Source organism: Chlamydotis macqueenii, chromosome 5 (assembly GCF_036417535.1).
Source record: "Chlamydotis macqueenii isolate bChlMac1 chromosome 5, bChlMac1.mat, whole genome shotgun sequence".
Classification (NCBI taxonomy): Eukaryota; Metazoa; Chordata; class Aves; order Otidiformes; family Otididae; genus Chlamydotis; species Chlamydotis macqueenii.
The window spans coordinates 64,410,165-64,436,968 of NC_141560.1; the positions used below are offsets into that span (position 1 = coordinate 64,410,165).

At 37.5% G+C, this 26,804-nt stretch overlaps 2 protein-coding genes across 7 annotated transcripts in view; one reads left to right on the forward strand and one right to left on the reverse strand.

The window, feature by feature from the left end:
* Positions 1 to 13,090, forward strand: part of IMMP1L (inner mitochondrial membrane peptidase subunit 1) — a 36,446-nt gene extending 23,356 nt beyond the window's left edge. For both annotated transcript variants that reach the window (XM_086747924.1, XM_086747925.1), the window contains exons 5-6: positions 8,841 to 8,951; positions 12,926 to 13,090. In XM_086747924.1, coding sequence (XP_086604050.1) covers positions 8,841 to 8,951; positions 12,926 to 12,994 — 180 coding nt within the window. In that variant the 3' untranslated portion in view covers positions 12,995 to 13,090. The remainder of the gene's footprint in view (positions 1 to 8,840; positions 8,952 to 12,925) is intronic.
* Positions 9,681 to 26,804, reverse strand: part of DNAJC24 (DnaJ heat shock protein family (Hsp40) member C24) — a 41,268-nt gene continuing 24,144 nt past the window's right edge. The window contains exons 3-6 of one of the 5 annotated variants that reach the window (XR_015258597.1): positions 24,680 to 24,818; positions 15,085 to 15,153; positions 14,061 to 14,243; positions 9,681 to 11,874 (exon numbers count right to left, since the gene is read on the reverse strand). Coding sequence is in view for 2 of the 5 variants with exons in the window: in XM_086747926.1 (XP_086604052.1) it covers positions 11,997 to 12,068; positions 14,173 to 14,243; positions 15,085 to 15,153; positions 24,680 to 24,818 (351 nt within the window). In the remaining 3 variants the exon portion in view is untranslated. Of the gene's footprint in view, positions 14,244 to 15,084; positions 15,154 to 24,679; positions 24,819 to 26,804 lie in introns of all 5 variants that reach the window. The other 4 variants (XR_015258595.1, XR_015258596.1, XM_086747926.1 and 1 more) reach the window with 4 other exon arrangements.

Consider the following 26,804-nt stretch of genomic DNA (forward strand, 5'->3'; position numbering starts at 1 on the left):
CACTTAAACAAAAGTAGTACCTAATAATGTCACTTAATACAGCTAGAGTCAGTAAATAAGGAACTGCCTTTTGCAAGTCATAGTGATAAAAAGCTGAGATACAAATCCATATCTCAGCAACACTCTGCTGGTAATCAATCACAACGCACCACTAATGCTGCGAGACTCGCTGATGTGGGGGAACTATGTTTATCTTGTGCTAAAATGAGTTTCATTGCGGAGATGGCATCTCTTCATCCTGTGGTTAACTCTAGAGCTAACATAATTCCGAAGATAATGTATCTCACCATGTTTGCAGATCAGAGAAGTGGTCTTATGTAGCGCTATTAACTCTTAAACAGTCCTTGTCAAATGCAGTATCATGTGGGTACTAAGAATAATGTGATGTTAATGTAAACAACACAATGTCTTCATCACTAGACAGTACTACAGATTTTGGATGCACAACATAAGACAGTGAAAAGTGTTTTGATATTTTAGAGTGCGCGCAATACCATTGGATAAGGTCGTTAAAATACCCTAAACAGCAATTAAAAATAAAGTTCTCAAAACACTAGTTCTTTTTCCTTTGTCCTTAGTCTCTTGATAGCTAGTTTACGCTCATGGTTTAGTATTTCAGTAATCTAAGTTTTGATAGTTGCCTGTTGGGAGAAAGGACATATCTTACTCTTTCTTCTTCTCCTTCTCCAGTTCTAGTGTTCTGCAGATTTGAGAGAAAGTTCTGCCATAGTCTTAAGCACAGCAGGTATGCTAAAGGTCTGGTGGGAAAGGAGAACTGATTTTGTGTGCTTAGTTTGCTGATCTGTTCAGTTTGCAGATCCCTCTATATCCCAGTACAGAGAGTTCATAACTAGAGCCGATCTTGAATATTCTGAGAAGTAATTTTAAATAAAAATTCTGATTTGTCAAAACTAAATTATTCAAGGGAAAAGAAACACAACAAAACTTTATCAGCCTACTTCCCAATATTCCTAGGGTTTCTTCTGCTCAAGTGGATTGGTCTTTTTCCCTTTGCAGTTTTGTTTTTGGTGTTTCAAGAACGTACAAGTGGCATGACTTGACACGCCGGCACTGGTACCATTCAGCATGGCTTATCCTCACGTCTGTGGGGTCAGGGAGGTGGGCGGCCGGACATGGGCATGCCTGCACCATAGCTCAGGCAGGGGACAGCAGCGAGAGGCTCCGCTTAAACACAGCTCCTGAATGAGCTTCCATCGAGGTCTCTTGCATCTCTTTCTCAAACACCTCTTTCTTCCCCACAGTCTGAACCAAGATGAGACAGCTGCACCATATCAGCTGGTCCTGAGTGCAGGCCAGCTAGACTGGGGTTGGGAGAGCACTGCCCAGGCTCTGACACATTGCCCTGGTTCTTCTGTTCTGCCAACACATTCCTGAAGCAAAACCACACAGAAATCTCCTTGTTGAATTAAGATTGTTTCAAGATCACTTATTTCTGAATTGGTAGCACTCAATGCTTTTCCTCTGTGGAATAGTCTTAGCTGTACTGGTCAGATCAGTTGGAACCTTCAAGATTTTACAATTAGTTATTCTTCTGCTCCAAGTTCAGCAATAACTTCTAGGAAGCTGCTCAGGATGATGAACGGAACTACTTAAGGACTCCCTGAAGACTTTGAGCACAAGTTTTAGTCTGCCTATATCAGCTTCATGTCTGAATGAAGAACCTATTTCATTTTTTTTCCTCCTCTACATGTACTAGCTACAGCCTTCTGACTGTCTTAAATGATGAGACCATGCAGAGCTGAGCCCTTACGCTGATCAGCAGATATTCAGGTCCCTCCTGATAGAGCTGGCAGATGATACTTTTCAGATTCTTTAACCCTGCTTAGAGTATTTATTGGCCATTGTTGCTACCAAGCTCATTAGCTAGATCACTCTGTACAGGTGTGCCTTTGTCAAGGGGGTAATGGATTTTGTGTTTTTAACCATTAAGTTCCAGTTGGGGTTTGAGCCCATAGGTATGTTGTTCTCAAACCTATACTTCAGGGTGACCCTGTTACATCATCTGTTTTGGGGAGAAGAAAAGAATCAAATCCTTCTTAATGATTGCTGTGAGAAAAGTCTATGCAAACTGCTAAGTAATCATTGCTGGATTTGTAATCAATATTTGCTTCCAAAATAGCAATCTTCTGTAAGTCAAGAAAGCTAACAATAGTCAGGACTGATGAATTGCAGAAATAGTCTGCATTTTTTATTCAGGAGTTCCTAAATGTACCTAGGAGAGTTGTTTTTGAAAGTTTTGGAGTATGAGCATCTATACAATAGGAAAATTTCACAACTGTAGTGGAATAAAAAAAGCTTAGATAATTTTTCACTATTTAACCAAAATGATTTTGTTTTTGAAAGTGAACCATTGTTTTAATGCAAAGAGAGGTTGTAAAAAGTGTGTACAAAATCTGCGTGTTATTCTTCATGCCAGTAACATTTGCTCATAGTTTTTATTAATTCTATTAATGTTAAGTTAGTTTTAATTTTAACTGATAATATTTTTAGAAAAGGAATGATGGCCAATAATTTAAATTTAGGGTTGCAGCTACAGATTTTTCAAATTGGATATATAGCTTTCCAGGCTATTTAACAGTATGCTCTAGATTTGACTATTAAATGAGAATATATAGAGAAGTAAAGTAAACAACGCATGCAAGTGTTTGTTTGAATTATTATTTAACACAGTTGGAAACTTTTGCAACACCCAGAAAGTGATACTGAGAGAAAGCATATCTTTTCATCTGGCCTAGATATTCCTGATGTGAAAAGTCTGTGACCTTTCCCGTAAAGTAGTGAGTGCAGCGATCAAACCTCTTCAGTTCCAAGTAAGCAAGCTCAGGAACACAGCAGCTATTTGTGCATTACACAAAGTTTAGAAGGAACAACAATGGTTAAAAACCAAACATTCAAATAACCAATGAATGCTTTGACAGATTACTGTGACAGCTTCCCCAAATTTTTATTCAAGAACAACTGGCATGCTTGGATGATAGAGAAAAATGTCTTACAAATTCAAATCTAAGTTAATATACCTTAGTGTCCTTGAGTTAACATTGCTGCTATTGAAGGTTTTGTGATTTTAATATTGGTTAATAATGAATTTCAAAACTTAAAGATAGACGAGACTTATCTTACCTTTTAATAAATTTTCTGTTACAACAACCAATGACTAAATATAGAGAATGAATTCTTAATATAAATATTTCATTACAGTGAATTTAATTTCTGTATGAAAACCTCTTAGTGTTTCATTGTCATCTTTTCTCATAAAAATCTGGACCAAGGTCATAATTCTTCATTCTTTTTAATATGTGTACTTAAACTGGGCCAAGTACATTATGTTTTATTCATAAGTAGCTTAAACTGTTCGATAAGTAAAAAGAAAATGCTAAACTGTTCGGCAGTACCTATGAATCTAAGGTAAATTCATTCTGTTATTTTATTTTAAGAAGTATTAAATACCAGGTAATTCAGCCTTTTAGTGATATTTACAAGACACTGATTTAAGATCTGCTGTACTGTTCAAGTTCCAGTGTGGTTGCTACCACTTTTCATAGCTTCTTCCAGCACAAAAAAAAGGGAATGTAAATGCTTAGGCTGATTTTGAAAATATTGAGCTAATTAATAGTTGGGTTTTATATAGATGGCAACTGCATGACAGTTATGATAAGCCTACAGAAATGGTGCCTAGAGCAACCAGATCATTAAAAGAGAGTATCTGTTAAGCATTATTCACTCTTGGTTCGGACTTAATAAATAAAGGATTAAGGAATAGTTATGTGAGACTTTAAGTATAGAATGATAAAACAAACTCCTGCATTTCCATGGTGTATATTTTATCCTAACTAGATGCAATTTACTTAAATAAGGCAATTTAATCAGTATTTAGTAAATTTGTCATTTGATATTGTAGATTCTTTCATCATATTTCACTTTAATCAAGAAAGGTAACACCTGTGGTTTATTCACAAAAGCTGCTTTTGTTCAATGAACACCCGCAGGCCATGAAGCAATTACATTTGTTGCTTGTACCAAAGTAGGAGGCACTTAAATAGACCTTAGTAGGGATAGATGAGAACTTGCAGACTTTATTCTTTTGTCCAGCACTGAGATTAGTTCTTATCATAGCTCAAGAAGGAAGCCTCTGAACTGAAAAGAAAAGATGGGAATGATTTAAAGTTCTTAAGTTTGAAACTTTGATATTGCTGGAGGTGCTGTGAATACCTGTGACCTTATGAAAGTTCAAACTTCATCTGCTCCCAGCTGATTGTACATGCTGAAGTTCTTTGACAGACTGCCTGGAATTCCAAGAGGAAAGAGTGCAAGAGATCCATGTTTAAAATTCTCCACTTATTTATTGAAAATCCCTATTTCTTCATCTTTAATATCCCTCCCTCCCCTCTCAGCCTCAAAGTCCCCTAAGATCACAAACCAAAAAAAAAACCCTCACCAAAACAAAAAATCTAACCCAAACTCCAACAGCCTATTTTCATTTAGTTGGGTTTGGGATATTTTTGAGGCAGGTTAATTAAATCTGTTCATCTTATTTGCAGTATATTAGTTTTCTAGTATGTCAGTTAATGTGCATACTAGAGTGCGGGCATCTCATCTCTTGGTTTTGGAGTTAGTGAGATTACTCAACATTTGGTGTCATGTAAAAAGACCAAAATAATAGAATTTTTTGTTGATTTTCCCCACCTCGCCCATTTATGTACAGTAATGTTTTATGCTGGTAAGTATGTATAAAATACCTGACCTGAACTTCAGTTTTGCCTCTTTAACTGAACTGTACCACTGAGTAAATGACAACAGCCCTGCAAATTTGGCCAGTTTGTCACAGTGGAAGATGCTTATTTATCTGAGCTGAAACAGAATAAGCTGCTGCTAGAAGCTCAGTTTTTCTAAATGCTAGTCTTTCTCTTCTGGGCTATCTGCTCCTGTGCTGGAGCCCCCAGAGCCTTGGAAGGGAGAAGGGGGAAGAGTCACGTGTCTGATCCGTGTCCTGTATTCTCATGCATATAAGCTGCACCTCAGATAACTGCTTCTGCCTGAGAACTGCTGTTCCTTGGAAATAAATCCTCAGATAATCCGCACAAAACCAGAGGCACAAGGGTTGCTGAGGCAGAGAGCAGTCTGCAGACGATCAGAGGCAGCGTGTTTTCGCACGAACCTGCGCTGCCGTGGAATTGCTGGCTTTGCATGTGACCCACTAGTGACTTCTGTGAAAATTCAGTTGTTGGCCTTGTAAGACTTTCACATCTTAGTTCTGGCCTATGTGTAGGGTGGAACTGAAATGCTGCCCTGCCTAAGTTAAATGCTTTTGGCACGCTTTGTCAGTATTTTTTGTATTCACAATTTCTGTGTGTAACTGTGATTTCAGTTGTAGATACAATTAATTTTGCTGAAGAGCTCCGTGGATACCAAAATGCAATGCTGTGAGTTGTCACACAAGTGGCTTTGCCATTGCCTTGGGTTTTTTGGCAGTAGCAGTCTATTGGTGTGTAATTAATACATTCTTACTACAAATACAAATTTTCAATAGTTGTGGGTTTTTTTTAAATTTGGTTACAAATGTATCTTATTCCCAGCTACTGTCCTTGCATAGCTTTGAGGCATTTCAGTTTGGGTCTTGATTGTGCAAAGACTGATACTCGACGTTTACCTTAATCAATGTGAGTAATCCCACTGAAATCAGTGATCTGCTCTAGAAATAGCTTGGCGCATAAATGCTTGAAGGATTCTGGCATTAGCCTTTATTTCAAAGGGATGTAAACAACTTTTCTAAAATTAATGATTATTGCCTGTCACCGGTATTTGGTTTTCAATTTTCATGTAATTCATGTGATTTTTTTATTGCTTGTCTTAATTCTAGGTTGTAGTGAAGTGCCTAGATGATGGACAGGCACCATACAAAGGTATTATACTGTATTATCGCGAGATGAATCATACATTGTGACAGTACTCTTAACAACAAATTTAGAGGTGAAAGGTCCTGTCATACCTTCCATGGAGAACTATGAAAGTTACTGTAAGTGGTGAATTTCAGTCTAGAGGAATGTACTTTATTGCAAATGTTTCATCTGGAGTGCAAACTGTATTAGAAGCAATAAGTGATGTGCCACAGGTGGCAAAAGCACTTTATTTTTTATACTTTTGGAGCATGGAGGAAAGATGGGAAGGTCTAGAAGTGTTTGGATATACTTGTGTTAGGAGTAGGTCCTTATTTCTCCTTATTTCACAGGAGCAGGTCCTTATTTCCTTATTTCATCATGACCAATGAGCTTCGCATCCTGCCTATGAACCGGGGAGAGTGAGAAAGCGTGGGAACCAGTAAAGTAGAAGGGGAGTTGGTAGTGTTTTGTGTGTGAAACAGCAGCTTTTTCAGAAATGTGAAATGTTATTGTGGGTTTGCTTTATTTCATTTAAAAAAAATCTTCCTCTCATAGCAATTCATGCTTCTCCTTTTTTGCATGTTTGCTGAGGTAGTCTTCTAACATGACAGTCGATTGATGTATGATTTGTAATTCTGGTAGATGCTGGGCAGGACTTTGCACCAGAAGGGTCAGAATGCTGCTTTGCATTGTAATATGCACCTGAAAAACACACTCGTGTAAGGTGGGGACACCGCAAATAAGTGAAGCTCAGTATCCAACTAACCTAACAACTGCTGCTGGACATTCTAAATGGGCTGTGTACCACAAATTTTGAGGAAAATAGGAACATCGGTACATTGTCAAATAGAGACCTATCAAAAACATATGTCCATGTGTGATGAGATGTATGTTCTGTACAGGTCATTTGACTCCGAATAGAATTATTTTTAACATTTTTATTATTTTAAATTGACTTCTGGTTGGTTATTTTGTTTGCAAAGCTGCTTGGGTAGGAAGAGGGCCAAAGTCATCTAGCTGAAACGAACTGGCCTTCCCAGAGAAAGCTCTTCCATGCACATGCTGGCAATCTGATAAGCCTTCAAAATAACAGAGGTGGCAGATGAGCAGGATGTGGAATTCTTGTGTTGAAGGACTGGGAGAACAACAAGTAAAGGACCTTGATAGAACTAGCAGATCAGTTTAAAACAAACAAGGCAGCACTTCTTTATAGAGGAGACTGTGGAAGGAGACAGTATCAGTAGATTTCAAAAGGGTGTAGATGTACTGCTGGTCTGCAGCTCCACATGTAGATTCTAAAATGATGAGGCAGGGATGTGCCCCCTGACATGCCCAAAGCACCTCTCCAGGATACCAAAGAAATACAGGGGGACAGTTAGGAGAAGACAGACAGGCTCAGGTATGCTTTCCATGATGAGCATCTCTCTTTGGCACTGTCTGAGCCAAAGTATTGGTTCTTCATCCGTAGCGCATACGTTTGCCACAGCTCAACAAAGGGACTCTGGGGTAGCGCGCTGTCCTCGGGTCCTAGTCTGGTAACAGGCAGGCAGGAGCGTGACCAAGCAAGAGCCTACAAGGCTTATTTAGAGACAAGGTTCCCAGTTACCTGGCCAGATACCTAAAAGTACCAACAATTACACTTCAGCTGCATTTCCTCAACTGTCTGGCAGATCTGGTTTTATTCTCAATGAATGATTTACATCCAGACCTTACTACCAGAGTGGTATTTTATTTTGTCTGTTATCCTTGAATTCCGTATATGTAGACTATTGTATGCATGGGTCCAGTGTGGCTTATTTCTAAAAATTAATGTTTATACTGCTCAAACTCTTGAGTTTCATTTGAAATTGGAGTTTTAAAATTTTATTTCCGTATTTTTTTTTTCTCTGAATTGTGGGCATAGTAATGTTTCAAGTACATATTTGGTTTTGGAAAAATGTATGTTAACTTAAAGTCCATGTTAAATATGTTTTAGATTGAGAGTATATTGCTACTTTTGAATTTTCAGCTTGGTTTAGAATTTTAGAAAGAAAACCAGATTGGAAAAATAATTATTATTTTATTTGGTAACTTGTAAGAGGTTGTTTGTATTTGAAATCAAAATATTGTTGTGTATTCCACGAGGAAATCTTCATTTAAGGCTTACAGTCACAACTTTTTTGTGCATGAAAGCTTTATACTCTTATTTAGGTAACTAATACAGCTGTGTTGCTATTTCTCATTTTGTCATTGAGTCAGTCAGTGAATTCCATGAATCTGCGGTATGTAATATAGTTAATGCATAATATATATAGGCAATGAAAGGTCTTTGTCATATAGTATAAGGTCACCATCATTAATTTTCAAATTATAAAAAGGGATTTGCTGTTTTGTGATCATCATTATTGCAATATAATGTGTTGTGGATTCTGCCTGCACATAGAATGAACTGTGATCTTAATTAGAACTTTGACAAGCCTACTCCGATAAAATGATGAGATTATTCGTAATTGATGTCACAATCAATTACCAGTTAGTTCATCATGAATCTACTAACAGGTCTAGCCTTGGTGCTGGCCCCAGGATGTTGATGAGTGTGTGGCTGCCCTGTTCATGCTGTTACTGCGACAGGAGGGCAGATTTTCAGTCAACATCCTAATGACCTCTTTTGAAGTCTATTAAATTAATGACCCTGTCACATTGGTCTAACCTCTTACATCTTCATTTTGGATTTTTTGTTGCAAACCATTGGTTTTTGAGCACGATAGAACAGATACTTTGGCACACTCCTTCTCATCCCTCCAAATCTGGCACTGGGTCTTACTAGATTCAATGAAAAAATTAGTTCATTATATAGTCATGAAATACAGAACACAGAAATCAGAAAATATATTGTAAAGCAAACTGTGCTTAATACCATTCTGTTCTATTGTCTTCTTACATTTCAATCTTGCTTAATCGTAGGTGCCCAAAGGACATGTTTGGTTAGAAGGTGATAATCTCAGGAATTCTACAGATTCCAGGTGCTATGGACCTGTTCCTTACGGACTGATAAAAGGACGCATTTGTTTTAAGGTATATATATTTATAGTACCTAAAAATAGTTGCACTAATACATTTTTAATGCCTGGTGTTAGGTATTAAAACTTGCCTCCGTAACTGTCTGGCCAAAGCAAATGTGAAACAAAGCTTGAACGCGCTGGCGACTTCCTGTAAAAGGATAATTCAAAAACGGTGGGGTTTTTGAGGGAGGATGTGTTTTTTGAGCAGCACTCTATGAGAAGTTCTTGCCTCTGAAAACTGAATGAATTATTTTGCAAGCAAATCCAAACCTGATAAAAACAAACATACACACACACACACATCCTCCCCTCCTGCGCTGATATTCACTCCATCCTTAACTTGATGCTTGTCTCTGCAAAATGGTAGAACAGGGTAGCTCTGTATTTCCCTGTTGTTGTAATTTGAGAAGTGCAGTTCCATAGTTCAAAAAACAAAATGGAGGAAAAGGTTATCTTTCTAGGAGTTGCATACTTTAGACACATAGACTGGCCTTGTTGCTTTTTAAACTAAATCTGCGGAAAAAGCCTTAACAGTAAAGTCAAATCTATGCCACTGTAATTGTCTGCCACATTTTAATTAAAAAAAAAATAATCTTTGAAATACTATTGTATTGTATAAACCTCCATGGTTCCTTCTCCTTCTGTTTCAACAATCCTACAGCTTTATTTCACACTAAATTGCTTTTTCATATTATTTGCATTATTAACTTACTCATTTACCAAACAGAAGAAACTAGCACAATTTCCTCTCCATAAAAAGTTTAATCTAAGAAACAAGCGAGTATGTATTACAGACTTATGCACCGGCTTTTAGAAAGATAGATTGAAAATCATGCCATTCAGATCAATAAAAAAGGTTTTGAAAACTGTCCTCCATATATTGCAACACATCCACAAAACGGTAATTTAGCACAGCTGTACTACATGCATAAGGAAGATTAGATCTTTCCAATTTAACCAAGTTTTTTATACTTAGTTTACAGTTTTTATGAACACAACTTAGGACTTATCAAAAAACCTTGCAGCTATTGACCATAATCACTAATTGCTTACTAAACCTCAAATAACATGTCCCCTTCAGCCCCACCACCAAGTTTTGTCTGACCTCTTCTTTCTGGATAGCATTTGCTTTGAGTTCTTTCCTAGTGTTTATTGAGCGCTCTCTGTTCCTTCTCTGTCTTGCTACTAGAGGTCTATCTTCTCTTTAATGAAAAATCTTTTACTGTCTTGAGAATCGAAGCTTATGTGGCTTTATCTTAAAGTGGGTTTTGGAGAAGCAGATGTAACAGTGCCTTTGAATGCTACGTTAAGTTTTTAATAATGGATGCAAAAAAACAGATCTCATTTGGAAGCAGTGGATTTCAACAGAGGAGAGTGAGCTCGTACCACGTTTTCATAGGCAACCTGTCCTTGGCAAAACATAAATGTTCCTTCTCTCTGTAGCTTATCTGTGAAGTTTGGACCTAAGATTTTCAGTTAATGCTGGTCCACCAGTTTTTAACCCATACAGAAATAATGACACTTGATTATAGTTGCCCCTTTTCCTCCTGCCACCATATCGACTGTCACTCTGAGAGACAAGTTCATGCCATAAAAAGGCCACTGAAATCAAAGTAGCTGCAAATTCTGTAAAAGCCTAGGGAGTCCCACTTTGACAGAACTCACGCTTCATCCAGTCCTAGGTAGGATATCCTGTGCATTCCCTGGATTTAGGCTCCACGTCCAAAAATAGACCTGTAGTATATCTTCAAAAGAGCTAGTTAGCCCCATTTATCCCCCATCCATCAGATCAAATCTATGTAGGCCAAACCAAAGAGGGCAAGGGGAAATAGCTGCTAATTGGACTAACCAGTATGAACGAACAAGTCACAGTCAACTTCTGTCATAACTTCAAATGACTTGGGAATTACTACACACAGTGGCATGTCTTTGTTTCACGGAGGCTTGTTCCGTTCTCCTTTCCAACCATGAGTATTGTTCCTCACATTCTCTCCTGCACGTAGACTAGATAAATATATTTTTCATTCTAATGCTAACCACTAAGATTACTGTGGTGAATTTGAAACTAAATTGTCAAAACAATATTTAAAACAAATTTTTCTTTCACTGAAAGAAAGTCAAGTTGCAATAGGTGTGGTTTGAGTTGCCTGAAATGATATTTGTGCCACAGTGAATGGCCTAAGAAACTTCCTTCTCTGGGCCTTTACTCAGATCAGCTTAGATTTGTAATATGGGATATTCCTATTCCCTTTTACTCCTGTTTGCCTTTGAGGCCAAACAAAGACTTGACACCCAGCCTGCAGCGGCCCTCTGGAGAGCCTTGAAATCTATAGCTTCGCTTCTAACCAAGATCAAAAATATCCTTCTCTTGTTGATTTGTATCTATCTCTGTATATTTGTGTGGAACTTAAAATAGCTCACTGGCTAACATGCACATAGAGACAAGACGTTACCTCCGTGTATTTCTCTGTATCAATCAGGAGATGTTCCTCATGCTCTTCCCTAGCTGCACATGCCAAAGAAGAAAAGTATTTTCTAAAATACTTGCACAAGAGAGCTTTGAGCCTTTTTCAGATACACAGAACTGGAGGTCCTGAGAATCACTCAGGAAGCTGACAACCTCACAGAGGCAAGTCTAGGGAGCTTCCAGCAGCGCACGGTCCCAGTCCAGTAGTAAGTTGATGCTGTGTCTTGCTATGCTCATCTTTAACTGCCTCTGCCTCTTCTGTTGTTGTCTTTAGTGTTGGGGACAAGTCATTGGGTTTGAAATATTGAACTTTGACACTGTGCTTCCTCTTAAACTGAGAAAATTACTTTTTCACTCCACATGGAAAGCAGCAAAGGCTCCTTCTGTGCTGTGGCTGTTCCATGAACTCAGTTGATGAGTAATTTGTTGTTCCTGGAAGGTGACTGCATACCTTCCTTAAGATCGAACTCTAAGGAAAAATAAGCAAGATAAACATCATACTGACAAGTGCTTTGGGAACAAGGTAGTGCATCATCTTCCTCTGTCTAGGTCACTTCATCTTGAGCAGGGGCTGTGAGATTTTTTTGTGGATTAGAGCCACAGAGGGCATTCATTCTTCAACATCATCTCTTTCCCTTCTTTCTGCTGATCCCCCTGTGCCATCTTTGAAAGAACGCATTGCGAAGAGACACAGGCAGTCAAGGGAGACAAAGGACAAAGTATAAAAGAATGTCCTTGATTATCTTGATTTTTTTTTTTTTTTTAATCCAAGACCAGCCTACATGTAATTAGTGAACATTCAGAGGAAAGTACTCTTGGGAGCATTCAGTAGTATGAACAGCTATGTAGTTAATTTATGGTGAGAAAGTTGTTTCTTACTGGTGAACATCATTCTCTGACACTTGCACTTGTACTTGTTTGTGATTTGTGCTCATTTTTCCACAGAGTAGTCCCCTTCTCACCCTGATGGTGGCAGGCACTCCGACCCTTTATACCCATTTGCATAGTATAAGCTTACCTCTAAGCCTAGGGAATTTTCTTACAGGGTTTGGGGTTTGCAGTTCAAATGCCCATCTTGAAAATAAAAATGTACACCTCATGGAAGTACTTTCACTAGGAGGTAATGTTTGTGATATTCTTTCTTCTCCTAGAGGATCAAAAATATATACCTTGTCTTTTAAGTTGTTAAGAGGTTTACAAGCTAGAAAACTGAGTTTGAAAGATATTTTCTAGGAATGTATTTATTTCCATAGCTGAAAAAAAAATGTAATTTGTGATGCTCTCCATATGCTGTGTATAAATTGGTGTTGTCTCTGGCCACTATGGAATGATGAATCCCCCTGATACAAGTTATTTATTAGTTCTGGTCAAAGAAACACACAGGTGAGAGAAGTTCATATACCCTGTCAACCAAGGAGATTAAAAATGACACACTTTGTGGAACGATTACAACAATAACAAATGAAAATACTGAACTTTGAGTTGTGATTAAAGTATCTTTTAACTACTTTATTTTTCAGATATGGCCTCTCAATGACTTTGGATTTCTACGTGCAAGCCCCAATGGCCATAGGTTTCTTGATGATTAAGGGACTTAAGTGACTATTGCCAGCTTTCATAATATTTTCTACTAAAATCAATGGAATTATTTTTGTTTAGAATAAACACAAGTATTACTTGACAAAGATGTCTCTGAGATTACATCTAACTTGAAAGTGGGAATGATATACTGCTGTCGTCAACAAAAATAATATGCCTCTGGCTATTCACAGTAAGTGCTTCAATTTATTAGAAATTTTTGGTTTTTTATGACAAGCCAAGGTTAGCATTGACTGTTAACAAGGAATGGAAAATGCATAGTGCACTATTATGCTGTCACACACAGGCTACGCCTACCTTAGCCAGTGGAACAGAAAAGGGTAGCAGTGGGGTTTTGGATGTTCTAGTCACCTGTGTTGTGTAGGGTTTTCCAATTTGGCCCAGTGGACTGTATGCCCAGTAGGGCTCAGAGCACAGCTTCCTGGTTAGTTTTCATTTACGGAATGAAGACTGCGTTTGTTCAGATGATGGAGCGAGTCAACTCAAGATGTGCTCCTGCTCCAAGCTGTAAACTTAGTGTAGATGCACTGCTACAGTCCAGTGCATAGGCACTGGACCTGCTGCTTACTGCCCAGACAACCAGTCTGTTAGATCTGCAAGTCTGTGCCACCTCTTCCCAAGGCTCAAGTACTTGTGAGGATTTAATGAAGTTAAATATTTAGCATAGAAATAGTTCCTGTTTCCCATTAATGCACCTGACTCTTCATTATCTTCAAAGCATTCTCACATGTGTGCCTCCTGATTAAATTTTGTTATCTGAGCTGTTAAAAGGATTTAACCTAAGAGGTGGGGCCCAAGGTACAGTTGATACAGGCTGAGATTGAAAGAAGCTACTCCGTTGTTTGCTGGGAAAGAAATGTCATTTAGATCATGAGATATATTCCAGTTGTACAGAACTTACTGTTCTGTTCTAGAGGTTTTGCTGTGGAGGGGGGAAAAAAAAAACAAACAACCAAGCCTCACGTCTGCAGAGCTATGCTAGCAAATAAGCACTTTTCCTTTCTTAAGCCTGACTGAACTCGTTCTTTAACATACATTTCTTTAGCAGATGCTGACCTGCGTTTGTCCAGTCTTTTGAACAGTTTGTAACTCTTCATGTGCTTGATTGAAACAATCATTGAAGGATCTCAATAACAAGTGAACATGTGTCACAACAAACTAAAGATACGTCTTTGGTTTCACTCTTGGAGACAGTGTAATTCCCACCACAGCGACATAAGAGAGTATAACATTGTTCATCTGCCAAAAAAGAAAACAAAAAAAGCCTTTAGTGCTTGAGACTGATCACAAGTGTATGTTGGATTTTCTTCACAAAGCTGCTCTTATAACAAATGACCTCCCACTGCTGGATAGTAAATATCAGTACCTGTGCTACCATTTGTCGGTCAAAAAAGAACTGTACTCTTAAAATGTTTCACTGACTGTGAGGCATTCTTACACCAAACAGCCAGGGTCAGTGTATTCTCTTTAAAAAAGCAAATAATAATAAGATGTACATCAGTGAAACAGATACTAAAATAAAAAACTAAGGAGTGTCAGTCACATGTGATATGACAGATCAAGGATGGTTGCAAAACAGACTGCTAACCCAGGAAACAAAAATAGAACCGAAGAAAGGAAAGTAGATAGGATTTTTCCCTCACAGCTTAAAAAAAATAAATAAAAAAATCAGTCATTTATTCAAAAAGCAAGTAAATGATAAAAGCTGTCAGATGGATAAAAAAATCTGTATGAAAACACTTCTATTCCACCATCACTGAAAAAGCAAGAAGATGCATGAGAGATCTGGGAAGAATCTGGAACTCTAAGTACTCAATTATACTACAAGAGAGCTAAGTGAAGAGTGGTACTGCAAGCGAGGGAGGGGGAAGAGGAAGAAGGAATGCAAAATAACTATCACAGAAAGTTAAGTTCCAATTCAGGTAATCACAGAGAACAGAATAGCTAAATCTGAGGAAAATATTAAAAAAAAAGGCAGAACTTACAATAAGGCAACATAATAATATAAGATGCAGAAAAAATAGAAAACATTTGCAGGCACAGTGAAAAGCACTGGGAACAAGTAGTAAGGCACTCATACCTTCATTCCAGGACATATCCTCAAGATAAATTTGTGCATGTAGTGGCCATTCTTTTGTCAGATTATCTTCTATAAAGAAAACATGTCAAATGTTCAACCCTGCTAACATAGGGTCCTTATTTCTTCCTGATAAATTAATAGTTTTATATACCTAGCAGTCAATCTGGTCCCTCCTAGAGAGTCACACCTACCCACGTTATTAGTTAAAAATGCAGTTCTCTAAAATTGTAGTTTCCTCAGCATAAGCTGGTAAGTGTCCGGCTGTAGCCAGGAGAAGTACATGGTGAAGGTGTTATCACTGAAATTAAGACACTACTGAAACTAGTACTTTTGCACACCCCAAACAATTATGTGAAATTAGGGGCAAACTTTTGTTTTGATATGACGAACTTTCAGAAGCCTGGCTGTAACTACACTCCCACAAGCTGAAATTGTGAATATCTGCTTACCTGTACTTTTCACAAAATCAGAGAATGGTTGAGGTCAGAAGGGACCTCTCTAGATCCCTTAGTCCAACCCTCCTGCACAAGCAGGCTCAGCTAGAGCAGGTTGCCCAGGACCACGCCCAGTCAGATTCTAAGTATCTCCACAGGTGGAGACCCCACCATCTCTGTTTGGCAACCCATTCTCCTTTAGAAAACAGAAGACAAATAAACCCCCCTCAATAGGCATCAAATAAATATTAGGTTTGTGTGTGAGAATAACACCAAGAAAGATTTCAGCGAAAAGATATTCCTAAAAGATAAATGAAAAACACTTTTAGGGGAAGATGAGTCCAAGCGTTCTTTTATGATAACGAGTCTCTCAGCACAGAAAGAAGGTCAGTTCTGGTCTGCACCCGTGAGATCTGTGCCATTTGATCCCCTAGATTCTTCCAGCATTGAGTACAGCATGAAATGAAAAGTGTACAATACAACTGAAGTTATCAAATATAAACTCTGCAATATAAATACAAATTGTTTTTTGGAATTTATCAGCATGCTTATATTTGATGTGCAAAGTTCACACCAAGTTCTTTAATTTGACAATAAAAGATTTTGTCAAAGTGAAGCCATAAAGGGTTTTATATATATATATATATATATGGACACAAACCCCTTACAACTCAATATACAAAACCTCCCAGCTGCTGCTCAACACCTGGAAGCTCCAACTTCCCAAATGCTGGGGTTTTAAAGAACCAGGAATGCCTGAAAGCTGATCTTTAGCACATACACAGAAATGCCTTAGACTTGGCAAGACTCAGGAGGTTAGTGCTTATTTAAAGTCTAAATCGGGTTGTTTTTGAGAAAGTAGGTGTTCCTTCTCTTGGCTCAGTAAGTTTTTAGGCAAGTTTCAGAGTTTAACAACATGAAGCTTTCTACAGGATACAGTGTTGTCTACAGCTTTCTATGAAACATAAGTTGGCAGTGAAAGATGTTCTTATTCCACAACTACTTACTGAGCACTTGCTGAAAAAGTGGCCCAGATTATTTTACGTTATTTTAATTCCCAAGGGATTGCTCTACCTAATCACTAGGTTGTGCAGTATTCTGAATGGTTCCCAGCTTCTTCTGTGTAACTGCTCTTTGCTCTGGACTCAAGTGTAGAAAGAAGGGACTTTGTAGCTCCCTCCTCCAATAAAACTCCAGAAAAACTGCACATCTCCAACCTTTATCTGATCAGATAATGGAGTATTTCCTTCTTTATCACCAGACATCATCACCTGATTGCAAACACCTTGCTCTTCAAAAGTTGTTCTCAGATTTTTAGCAGTGCAGTAGTGACCCAGAACAGACATCAATATTCTGTTAGTTGATTTCACACATTAGCTAAGTAAAGCAAGCTATTCACAAGTGAGATTCCTAACTTACAACAAAGTAGTGTAAGTTGCTGCAAAGAAGTTTAAGGCTACTATGGAAGTATAACTGTGATTAGCTATTGCTGGGATTAATTAGCTAAGTTAACTTCAAAATCTAAGCAATTTGTTGTGCTGGTTTGTGGGGTTTTTTTTAAATTGTTTTCCTCTCATGCCTCTATGAGTTTTAAGAGTACAATATTATAGGTAGAAGTATTAATGTAATGTACCAGTAGTAAAATGAACCCCTTGCATTTTAACTGTCCTTAGGCATAATTGGGGGGCTGGGGGGGAGAGGAGTTAATACATTTTGGAGTTTTAAATTGGACATTCAAGGCTAGTTTAAAAAAAAAACAAAAAAAACCAAAACAAAAAAAAACCAACAAACCAAAAAACAACCACCAAATATCAAGTCCCAGTCTTTATTTTGCAGCTAAATGACTATTCTAACTGAAATGTACATTGTAGATCCTTGAGAATGAGCCTCATTTAAATTAGTTTTAATGAAGGAGATTAAAACAAATGAGACACATTGGAAATAATAAGAGAATCAGGACAGCCTCTTCGATGTTACCTTTGTTGAACACCTATTTGGTAATGAAAAGGTCAGAATTAAGAGAAAATTAAGCCACTCACATGTAATACTTTAGTGCTGTCAAACAAAGGGAAAACATCAGCAAGAGCGTAATGATGAAAGAAAACTGCTCATTGTTGTGTATGCTCTCAATTACATAAACGACAAATACGGATAATGTTTTAGTTATACAAAGTAACAACATTTTTCTTAACATCTGATCAGAACATTAGTTAACTGCATGAAATGTCCAAAATAAAAGAAAAGGTCAGATGGTCTTTACTCCTGCCAAATAACTCTGATGTTACTTGGAGTTATCTGGTACAGTCTTCTAGCTACAAAATGAGAACAGGAACAGTAAATGTCCTGAAAACACCCACAAAACCAGTCAAGGCCTTTCCTCCAGTAGGCCTTGTGTGAAGTAAAGATTCCTCATTTTTGAGAAAGAAAAGACAAAAGCAGAGATAAAAATTAAGTTTGTCCACCTATCTACCTACCTTCAGGCTCTTCTCTCCACTGTAGTAGAAGAGACTACAACTGTGGAACAGTATGAAAAAGGCAAGTGCTTCCTATTTCACCTGAATTTTTTTTTTTTTTAATACTGGGAATAAAAAGTCACAAAGGAAAATGGTCTCTTAGGCTGTAGGAACAACATATTTTCCTAAGCTTCATTTATTGGTAGCAAAAAAAACTGAGCTGAAACCAGGCTGTCCTGTTTGAAATTCATGAAGTGGGATTTGACTCAAAACAAGTTTTACAGGATTGGAATTGGAGGTCTGGGTCACGTCTTGCTGATAGAAAATACAAGAAGGGCAGATGGACCATGGGCCACCATGAAGAGAACTGGTGAGGTGCAAATTCACAAGGTTACCATACTTCCTGAAGTAAAGTTACTCAGGAAGTAACAAAGAGGAAGGCTGAGGAAAAGTCTACCCTCTCTTCTATGCTAAACATAGTACAATACCAAGCCCAGGGAACAGAATTTCAACCAAGCTTTTCTAATTCATTACTGCAACTGTAATTAAAAAAAAAATCAACAGGCAAAATGAATCACTTACACATTTCCCAGCCTGAAAAGAGATCGTTATTCCTAGTCTGATGCTCAAGTCTGAAAGAATCCTACTGGTTATCTTAAAAGATGTAAATTTCCAATTAGTACTCTCAAGTTGAGTAAGGCTCCAAGCTTAGCACATAATCCAGTAACCACTCTTGTCAGTCAGTTTTGTGTGCTGCATTTATTTGCTTAGCTGGTTCAAGCAGGAGAAACTTATTTTCCAGAGCTGAACAAAAGTGGTTTTGTTTTTTTTTTTTTATTTTCTAGCTCTCCTATTAAATACACTGCCCAATCCAATATACCTTAAGACAGCAGAAACAGATTTAGCCACTTATTTAAAAACAGAGGCACAGCCCGGTGTGAGTGTGGGGGGCTTACAAGCAGAACTACAAACCTAACAGTTTTCAGAGTGTGTCAGTGATGAATTTTTTGTGCTTTTCCATATTTCATCTACCTCATTATTATTACAACCATTACTCTCTCGTTAGTGATTCTCTGAAGTAAACCAGTCTGAAGACTGGTATTGTTGCCAGTGCTGCGTTCTGTGGTGGGCTTACTTATATGTGACATCTGCTCAAGCTGTAGAGCTCTGTGTACCAAGTTATACGTTCAGGAACGTGTTTCAGAAAGTACAAGGAAAATTGTGAAGACCTGATAGTCTACCATAACTTGAAAAACAAATTTTAATTCACCAGAAGTACAGCCTGCCTTCTTTGCCATCTATTGGATTTGTCTGACAACAAGAGGTGAAAGGATTCTGCAGCTCCATTGTCTCAACTGCAGGATCTAAGAAAACACTGGCAGGCTCATCAGAGAGGTTTATGAGCCCGCAATTCAAAGAGATTAAAAGGAAAAATCTACTGAGATTCTTTCAGGCTACAGAACAACATTAAATAACTATTAGCAGCTTGGTTCAGTAAAGCTTTACTAGAGCCCTTGCTGGGTCATTCAGAAATTGTAAAAGAGGAAAGGTATTTAAGTTTCACTTGAGGATACAATAAATATTTCTTGGGCTATTTAAGGCTGAGTTTTAGGGAAAGGGTAGCAAGCAGTAAATGGAAATCTAACCCTTTTAACAGTTTATGGTAATAGTAAAAATAGTCATAACACTTAAAAGATTTTTCTAGCTCTTTATCAGTCATATATTCTTAGGATTGACTTTTTTTTTTAACGCAAACACATAATTAAAAGAAGTTCAAGATATTGTCAGTCAAATACTGTTCATATTATCTACTCCATATCAAAATCACCACAGTACTCAAAACCTGGATGTTTTCACACGTTATTTTTTTCTAAAAGGCTGTTTAGTTTTTAAACAATTACTTAAGTTGAGTCTCTTGTATTAATTTAAAATAACTATGCTGACTTTAATTTGAGATTATAAAGAGTCACATGTTAAGAATTTTCATATTTAAAAGCTATGTTTGTTAAAAAATACAAAAATAATACTGCTTCACTTGTAGCCAATGCAGATTAGAATTAACCCCAAAGCGCTATGGCACAAGGCTTGCTTTCCAGCACCAGCTGAGGGTCTGCAGCCATCAAATGAGAAGGAACATACACTTCTGTCACTGAAAGAGTATAACCTGGCACACTGAAAAGCCTAAAGTAACAGGCATGTTAAAAGCTTTATTTTGGTCTAAAAGTATTTTTAAGAAGGAATTTTCCTAATTTATCACCACACTTGTATAAGACTCCCTTTCTAAACCTGTAGTAGAAACTTAACTGAGACTGAGGACACATCAAAGATTTTTCAGGTTTTGAAGAGACTGGTATTGTCAGTGAAAGCTGAATTAGCGACTGGATATTTTAAAATGAGCTATTTTAGGCTAACTAAAGATTCACTGACTGCCTAAAGGGAAGGTACAAGGAGGATGGCACCAGACTCCTCCTCAGAGACAAGCTGGAACACTGGCAATTCCGGTTAGGACCTATAATTCCTTATGTCTAAGAAATTAAACACGACAAAAGGAAAATAACAATGGAATATGTATTTATGTATGAAAATTGCATTGGCAATATTTTTCTAAAAATATAATTTAAAAAATTGAAAATCAAAAGGAGGTATGTTCTGAGATGTGAAAACACCTACTGGCGATTACATCCCCCACCCTATAAACACTTGGGCTTTACGGACAACTGTGTCCATAATCACGTAAAAACATATTATTTGGGATAGAACCTCACTGGAGCCATGCATGGAAAAAAAACCCCTAAATTCTTAATTTTTTCCACCTTCTGCCCCAAAAACATATACAAAGCAACTGGTTTTAGTGTCAATCCCATTACTAGCTTTGAATGATTTACTACATTTAGTGTCGGAAATTAATCAGCCGCCAGTTTATTGATTTAATTGTGATCCTTCTGTTAATCATTCAATCATTAGAATGTAAAGTGAATTAGTAAAATTAATTATCTTAATTATGTGATTGTTTAGATACAGAGTTCCTTTGTATGTAAGTCAACAAAAATCCACAAAAGTTGCAGGGCTGCTATTGAAAGGGACCTTGACAGCAGATAGAAATGGGCTGACAGGGACATCAAGGGGTTTGACAAAGATTAAGTTCTGCCTTTGGGATGGAATAACTGGGTGGAAAGGACGGAAGAGGACCTGAGGGTCCTGGTGGAAAACAGGTTCACCATCAGCCAGCAGGGCACTCTTGCAGCAAAGGCCAGCCCCTCCTGGGCTGTATTAGCAAGAGTGTAGCCAGCAGGTCAAGGAAATTATTTTTATTTCCTCTCTACTCAGCACTTAACAAGATTGCATTTTTGCAGGCCAGTGTCCAGTTTTGGTCTCCTCAGTATGAAGCCCTGACATAGAGGAGCAAGTCCAGTCGACTGCCAGTATGGTCATCAGCACACATGTCATACAAGGAGAAGCCAAAAGAATGCAGGCATCTCATTGTCTACAGCTACCTTAGTGGAGGGTGTAGAGTTCTCAGAGATACATAGTGAAACGATGAGAAGTGAAAGGCACAAACTGCAAAAACAGTCCTTATATCCAACTTGACAGAAGGAAAACATGGGTTGTTTTTTTGGTTGGTTGTTTTTGTTTTGTTTTTGTTTGGTTTGGTTGGTTTGGTTTTTCTCCTATGAGGGTATTCAAACACTGGAACAGGCTGCCCAGAGCAGCTCTGGTAGATACTGAAGACCAGGCTAGAGAAAGTCTGAGCAACTGACCCACGTGGACTTGCTTTGAGGAGATTGATCTAGAGCTGTGAAGGTCCCTTCCAACCGATCTGATTCCCTCATTCTGTGAGAAGTTTTTTATTCTTTTAGACTGTGACACAAAAGTATCAAATTTCAGGGTTCAGACAACTTCTAATATGAAAAACGTAAACCAGTTCTTTTTTCCAAGCTAAAGTCACTGAAAAACTATTGGCAATTATTACGGTCAAACTTGATTTTAACTCTGTATTTAGCTTTTCTAAATGGGATACTGAACAAAGAGTGGAAAATCTCCTAGAAGAAAATCTGTTGAGGGAAAAAAAAAGTCCATTCTTAACAAGTAAATTGTTACGCAGGTTTTTTTCTCCATCCCCCAAATTTTTTTAACAGGGATTAGAAGCAAAATATTCACCATTGTAAAAGGCGATTCTTATACATCATTAGAGATAGGACAAAACAATGAATTAAAAAAAATTTTCCACAAAGCATGCAAAAAGATTGTAAGATTTCCAGACCAGAGGGGCTTGGATGAGTATTTGAGCCAAACCTCTAAACAGTTTGAGGTTTGTACTTTCCTCTTTAATACTATGGCCTGAGGGCACAAAAAACTAGTAGATCATTGTGATACCTTCAGAGAAAAGCAGTATTAATATATGAAAGCACATTCACTTGTTCTCAACAATTCAAAAAGAAAATTAAAACCATAGAGGCCCACAGAATTTTAACTTTTTAGAACTTCTCTGGCCACTGACTTTCTGAGCCAAGTAATTAAGATTTAGTTAGTATAACACAAGAAGCTGCATACAAATAAACAATCCGTGAAATGGGCAAAAGACTGCAGCCACACAAACAGGCACACTGTCATCCTTCAGATTCAGCTTCCTAGGCTTTGCAGCCGTACTCACTTGCTGCATTCTCTCTCTCATCGCTATTCCCCTTAGCCGCTGTCTCGATTCCTTTGTTTTCTGTGAGCTTTTACAACAGTGTCTACGAATCTGTCTAGAATCACGACTTCAGAAGCAGCTTGACAGGCATTCAAAGAACTAGAATTTATCTCACCATCATTCTGCTGCCAGGGAACATGCTGCAAAGAATGCAGCAACACTGCACATGTATGTTACGTGTGGCTTAGTTTGAACCAACTGGATCCTCTGTGAATGGCACTCTCTGTATTAAAACATATCTATCCCATTATCAAAAATACCTGTGTAAATAAACGTGCAATTTGATTTCTTTATTTAACAAGTCTCTTTCTACAGAATCACCTTGAGAGTGAGATCTCTGAATACAGAGATCACTTTTAGAAGAACTCATCTGCATGCAAAAAAAAATATTTCAGGAAATATAGATAACCTTTAAAATAGTGTAGAATAAATTTTGTCAAGACTAATTTATAACAATGTCCTTAAGTTCTATGGGAAAACAAAGGAGCTTATTAAATCTTGATGTAGGTCTTGACTTCAGTGGATTAACCTGAGCCAAGCAAAATGGAACTTCATAGGCTTTAGGTAAAGCTTACCTGATACACAAAAGACTGCTAACAATCTCTAATATTTCTTTTTTCCTGTGCATGTACAATTAGTGAAAATGGAAGATGCAGCCAGTAGTACAGTGCTAAGAGTACAACAGGATGAGAGCTCTGGGTACCAGACATTCCACTTCTGGCATTACATTCAGGAATTTAAAAAAAAAAGTTTGAGATGAAAATTTGTTTAACTTTGATCTTGACACTGTTTATATAACAAATTAGCACCAAATAAAAATTTTTAAATTCTTTTAAAATCTTTATTCAACAATTCTGTTTTCACCCCTCCACCCTCTTTTCCAAAACCCACACAAAGTCTGAAATACAAGATTATTTAGCTAGAAATTCGTACTGGATATATACAATTATATATCACTCTTTTTATCCTGCAGTGATGCATAGCTGCCAGAATGACTAAGCCTTTGTCTCTCAAAGTTCTGGTATCCGCAGCGGCCGGGGAGTTAAAAATCAGCACAAGAGAGAAAGGTCTGATGGTGTGCCAATGTACAATGGAAGAGAATTCAATAACAAGCTGCAGAGACAGTGGGCTTTTATCAGACACATTCAAAAGTGGTGGTGGCTACACGTCAATGCTGGACCAGAGTGTGTTACTGCAGAGTGCGACTGAGTGTTTTCCCCACAGGCAATACACTATTATTGACTCCCCCCATTAACATGTAGGGTGGATATACATTTATTGAAGGTTCTAATGGAAGGCTGAGGGACTCCTATCCTGAGGCCAGAGCAGAAAGACAGCCTATCACTTCATGTAATGGTAGCCCATGTGTGACAGACCTGACCTACATTTCCCCCCTTTCTTTCTCACAACAGCCTGTCACTGTTTTAAGAAGCTATTTTCTGAGAGGTATAAAAAGAAATGCATGCTAGAGCTGCCTAGTTAATGTGTTATATTGGAATATTATTTATAAACCCGCTTTAAAAAGACTAGTTTAGACTACAGATGAATTATGAAAGCTACCATAACACACAAACAACCAAAAAGAATGTGTCTTAATTATTCTGAAGTGCTTATAAACCCATACATGTTGAACACTGGGTATAAATAGATTAATATCTGTATCTAAGATACTGCAACAAAATGTAGTATCAGACTTAAAATTAAGAAGGCTTAATAAAGCTGCCGTAATAAAATAAAAAGGGCTAAGGTCTGTAATTAGTATAAATTTCATATTCATTCAAATTATTAGGAATAACACCACCTAATGTTTTGTTGGAAGGAATTCAATGTTTTCACTAGCTAATGTATGTGTAGCAAAAGCTATAAATAATGGATCCACATTGGAAAGTAGGACAAGAGTGAAAGAAACATTTGGTTCAGCAATAAACAGCATTTTAAAATACCATCTAACTACCACTCCCAGACGCTGCTTATTTAAAGAGCTGCTGCCACTACAGCACTCCTTGGCAGGAACCTACCACGCTGCTGCAGGTCATACTCTTTTTTTGTCTCTTCGTTCCCTAGAATTTTCCACGCTTGATCAATTTCAATGAACCTCTGCACGCGCTCCTCCACTTCTCCTGCTGGCGCATCTGCCTTCTGTTTGTCTGGATGATACTGCCAATCAAAAAAAAAAAAAAAAGTTGAGGGGAGTGGAAGAGAGAAGGGTGGAAGAGGAGCAATCAATAATGCATTTGATATTCAGTTAAAAGGACAGAGAAAAGGAGAAGGTCTGAGCTAAGGTGCCAAAGGAAGGGAGACAACGATGCTGGGCACAAGAGGAAACTGCCAATTTAATTAGACCACTGAAATGGCAACAAAACCACCAGTGGCACAAATGTCACCGCGTGCACTGACGGCATTTTATGGATAATTTGCTGATGGAATCATTGGTCTTATGGACAATTTACCTGGAGAGAACGGCCTCCACAAACAGAAATAGGTACATGCAGAGGACCACAACACAGGAACAAGAGGAGGTGCTGCAGGTGCTAGCAGCTCTCATAACATTACACACAGCTGATTTCAATACCACCAACGTTTAGTTAAGGCTGTTGCAGATAAATTGAATGCTGTATTAAATGTACCTAGCTTTTTTTTTTGTTATTGAAATGGCAAATAGAATATACATCATCAAATATACTTTATAATACATGTAATTCTACTTTTGAAAATATGCGTCAACATCTTTAATTTATTCCAGTTCAATGAATCAATAGCCCTTCCAAATATTTAAAGTCATGGATCACTGGCTACAAAATTGTGTCATTTTAGTTAAGAAATGGTTATTCAAGGACATGGCTGCAAGAAATCTCACATTAAATAGGCAATAGTAATTAAAATGGTAACATGTTTTCTTTGCCATTTGTACTACAGGTTCTGAACAGAGCATTCTGATTTCTTCAAAAATTTTTGGTCATTGCATTTAGTCATTGTATTCTAAATAGCTGATTAGATAATGAGTAATTACACCTTTAGTTGGTAAGCATTGAGTGTTCTGTCAGCATGCATCATGCTGTACTGTAAAAGCTATTTAAATGTACTATTTGTTTTCAAATCAATTTTTCTGAAATACAACTAGCTTTTCTAGTTGTATTTCAATTTTAATAGTATTTTAAACATTGGTGGTTGATTGTAGACCACATTTATGAAAGATTAAAAAAAATAAAAATCAATGCCTAATAAGCATACAAGGCAAAATAGTCAGACCACATTAAAGACTTCTACGGTTTCCTTTTAGCAATGTTATTTATTTTAACAATGATGTTTGAGGTACGCACCCAGCAGTTACTACTCACAGCAATATTTTATCTTTAAAAAAAAATGACACTTCATTATTTTAAAATTTGGACCCACCTCAAATATTGCAGGGTTAATTATAATACCTAAAAAGACTTAGATGACTGCTATGTGTTTCACTTCATTTGGATGATACTGTAAGCATTCTCCTACAAGCTTACACCCAAAGGGACGTAAAGGGCTGCCCAAGGGATATTATACCAGAGCACTGAAACTTAACTGGATTTGAATGCACTGCCAGAAAAACATTGCTCATATTGTTCTATGTTTGGATTGGCCACAAGACCACACCTTCTCAGATCAGTTTCTTATAAAGGTGTGAAACAATTACTGACCAATTGCCCGAAACACCACGAAGAACACTGGCTTCGTCCCATCAAGGATGTCAAGAAAACACCCCCACAAAAAAAAAAAATCGATCACACTTTTCCTTTGCTACACCAAAACTCTACCTCATTGAAAAATTATTTTGGACTATAGTGGAAATGGTCAGTAAAAAACAGTAAGCCACAAATGTCACAAAAGTACTTTGGAAAAATAATAATGCAGAAAAGGCTATGTTCATTTCTTGAATAATGCAAAAAAAAAAAATCATTATCCTTCAGATTTATGATTTAGCTTTTAACTTTTCCTACAGATGTGGAAAATTTGTAGCATATGTAATTTTTTCTATTCAAAAGACTACCATTTCATGTAACAATTACATTGTAGGGGATTACTAATAAAAAAAATTAAATATATATCCATTTTGGTCTCCACGCTTTCTGAAACTGTTTGCTCCTTCCTCTGTTGGGCTTGTTCCTC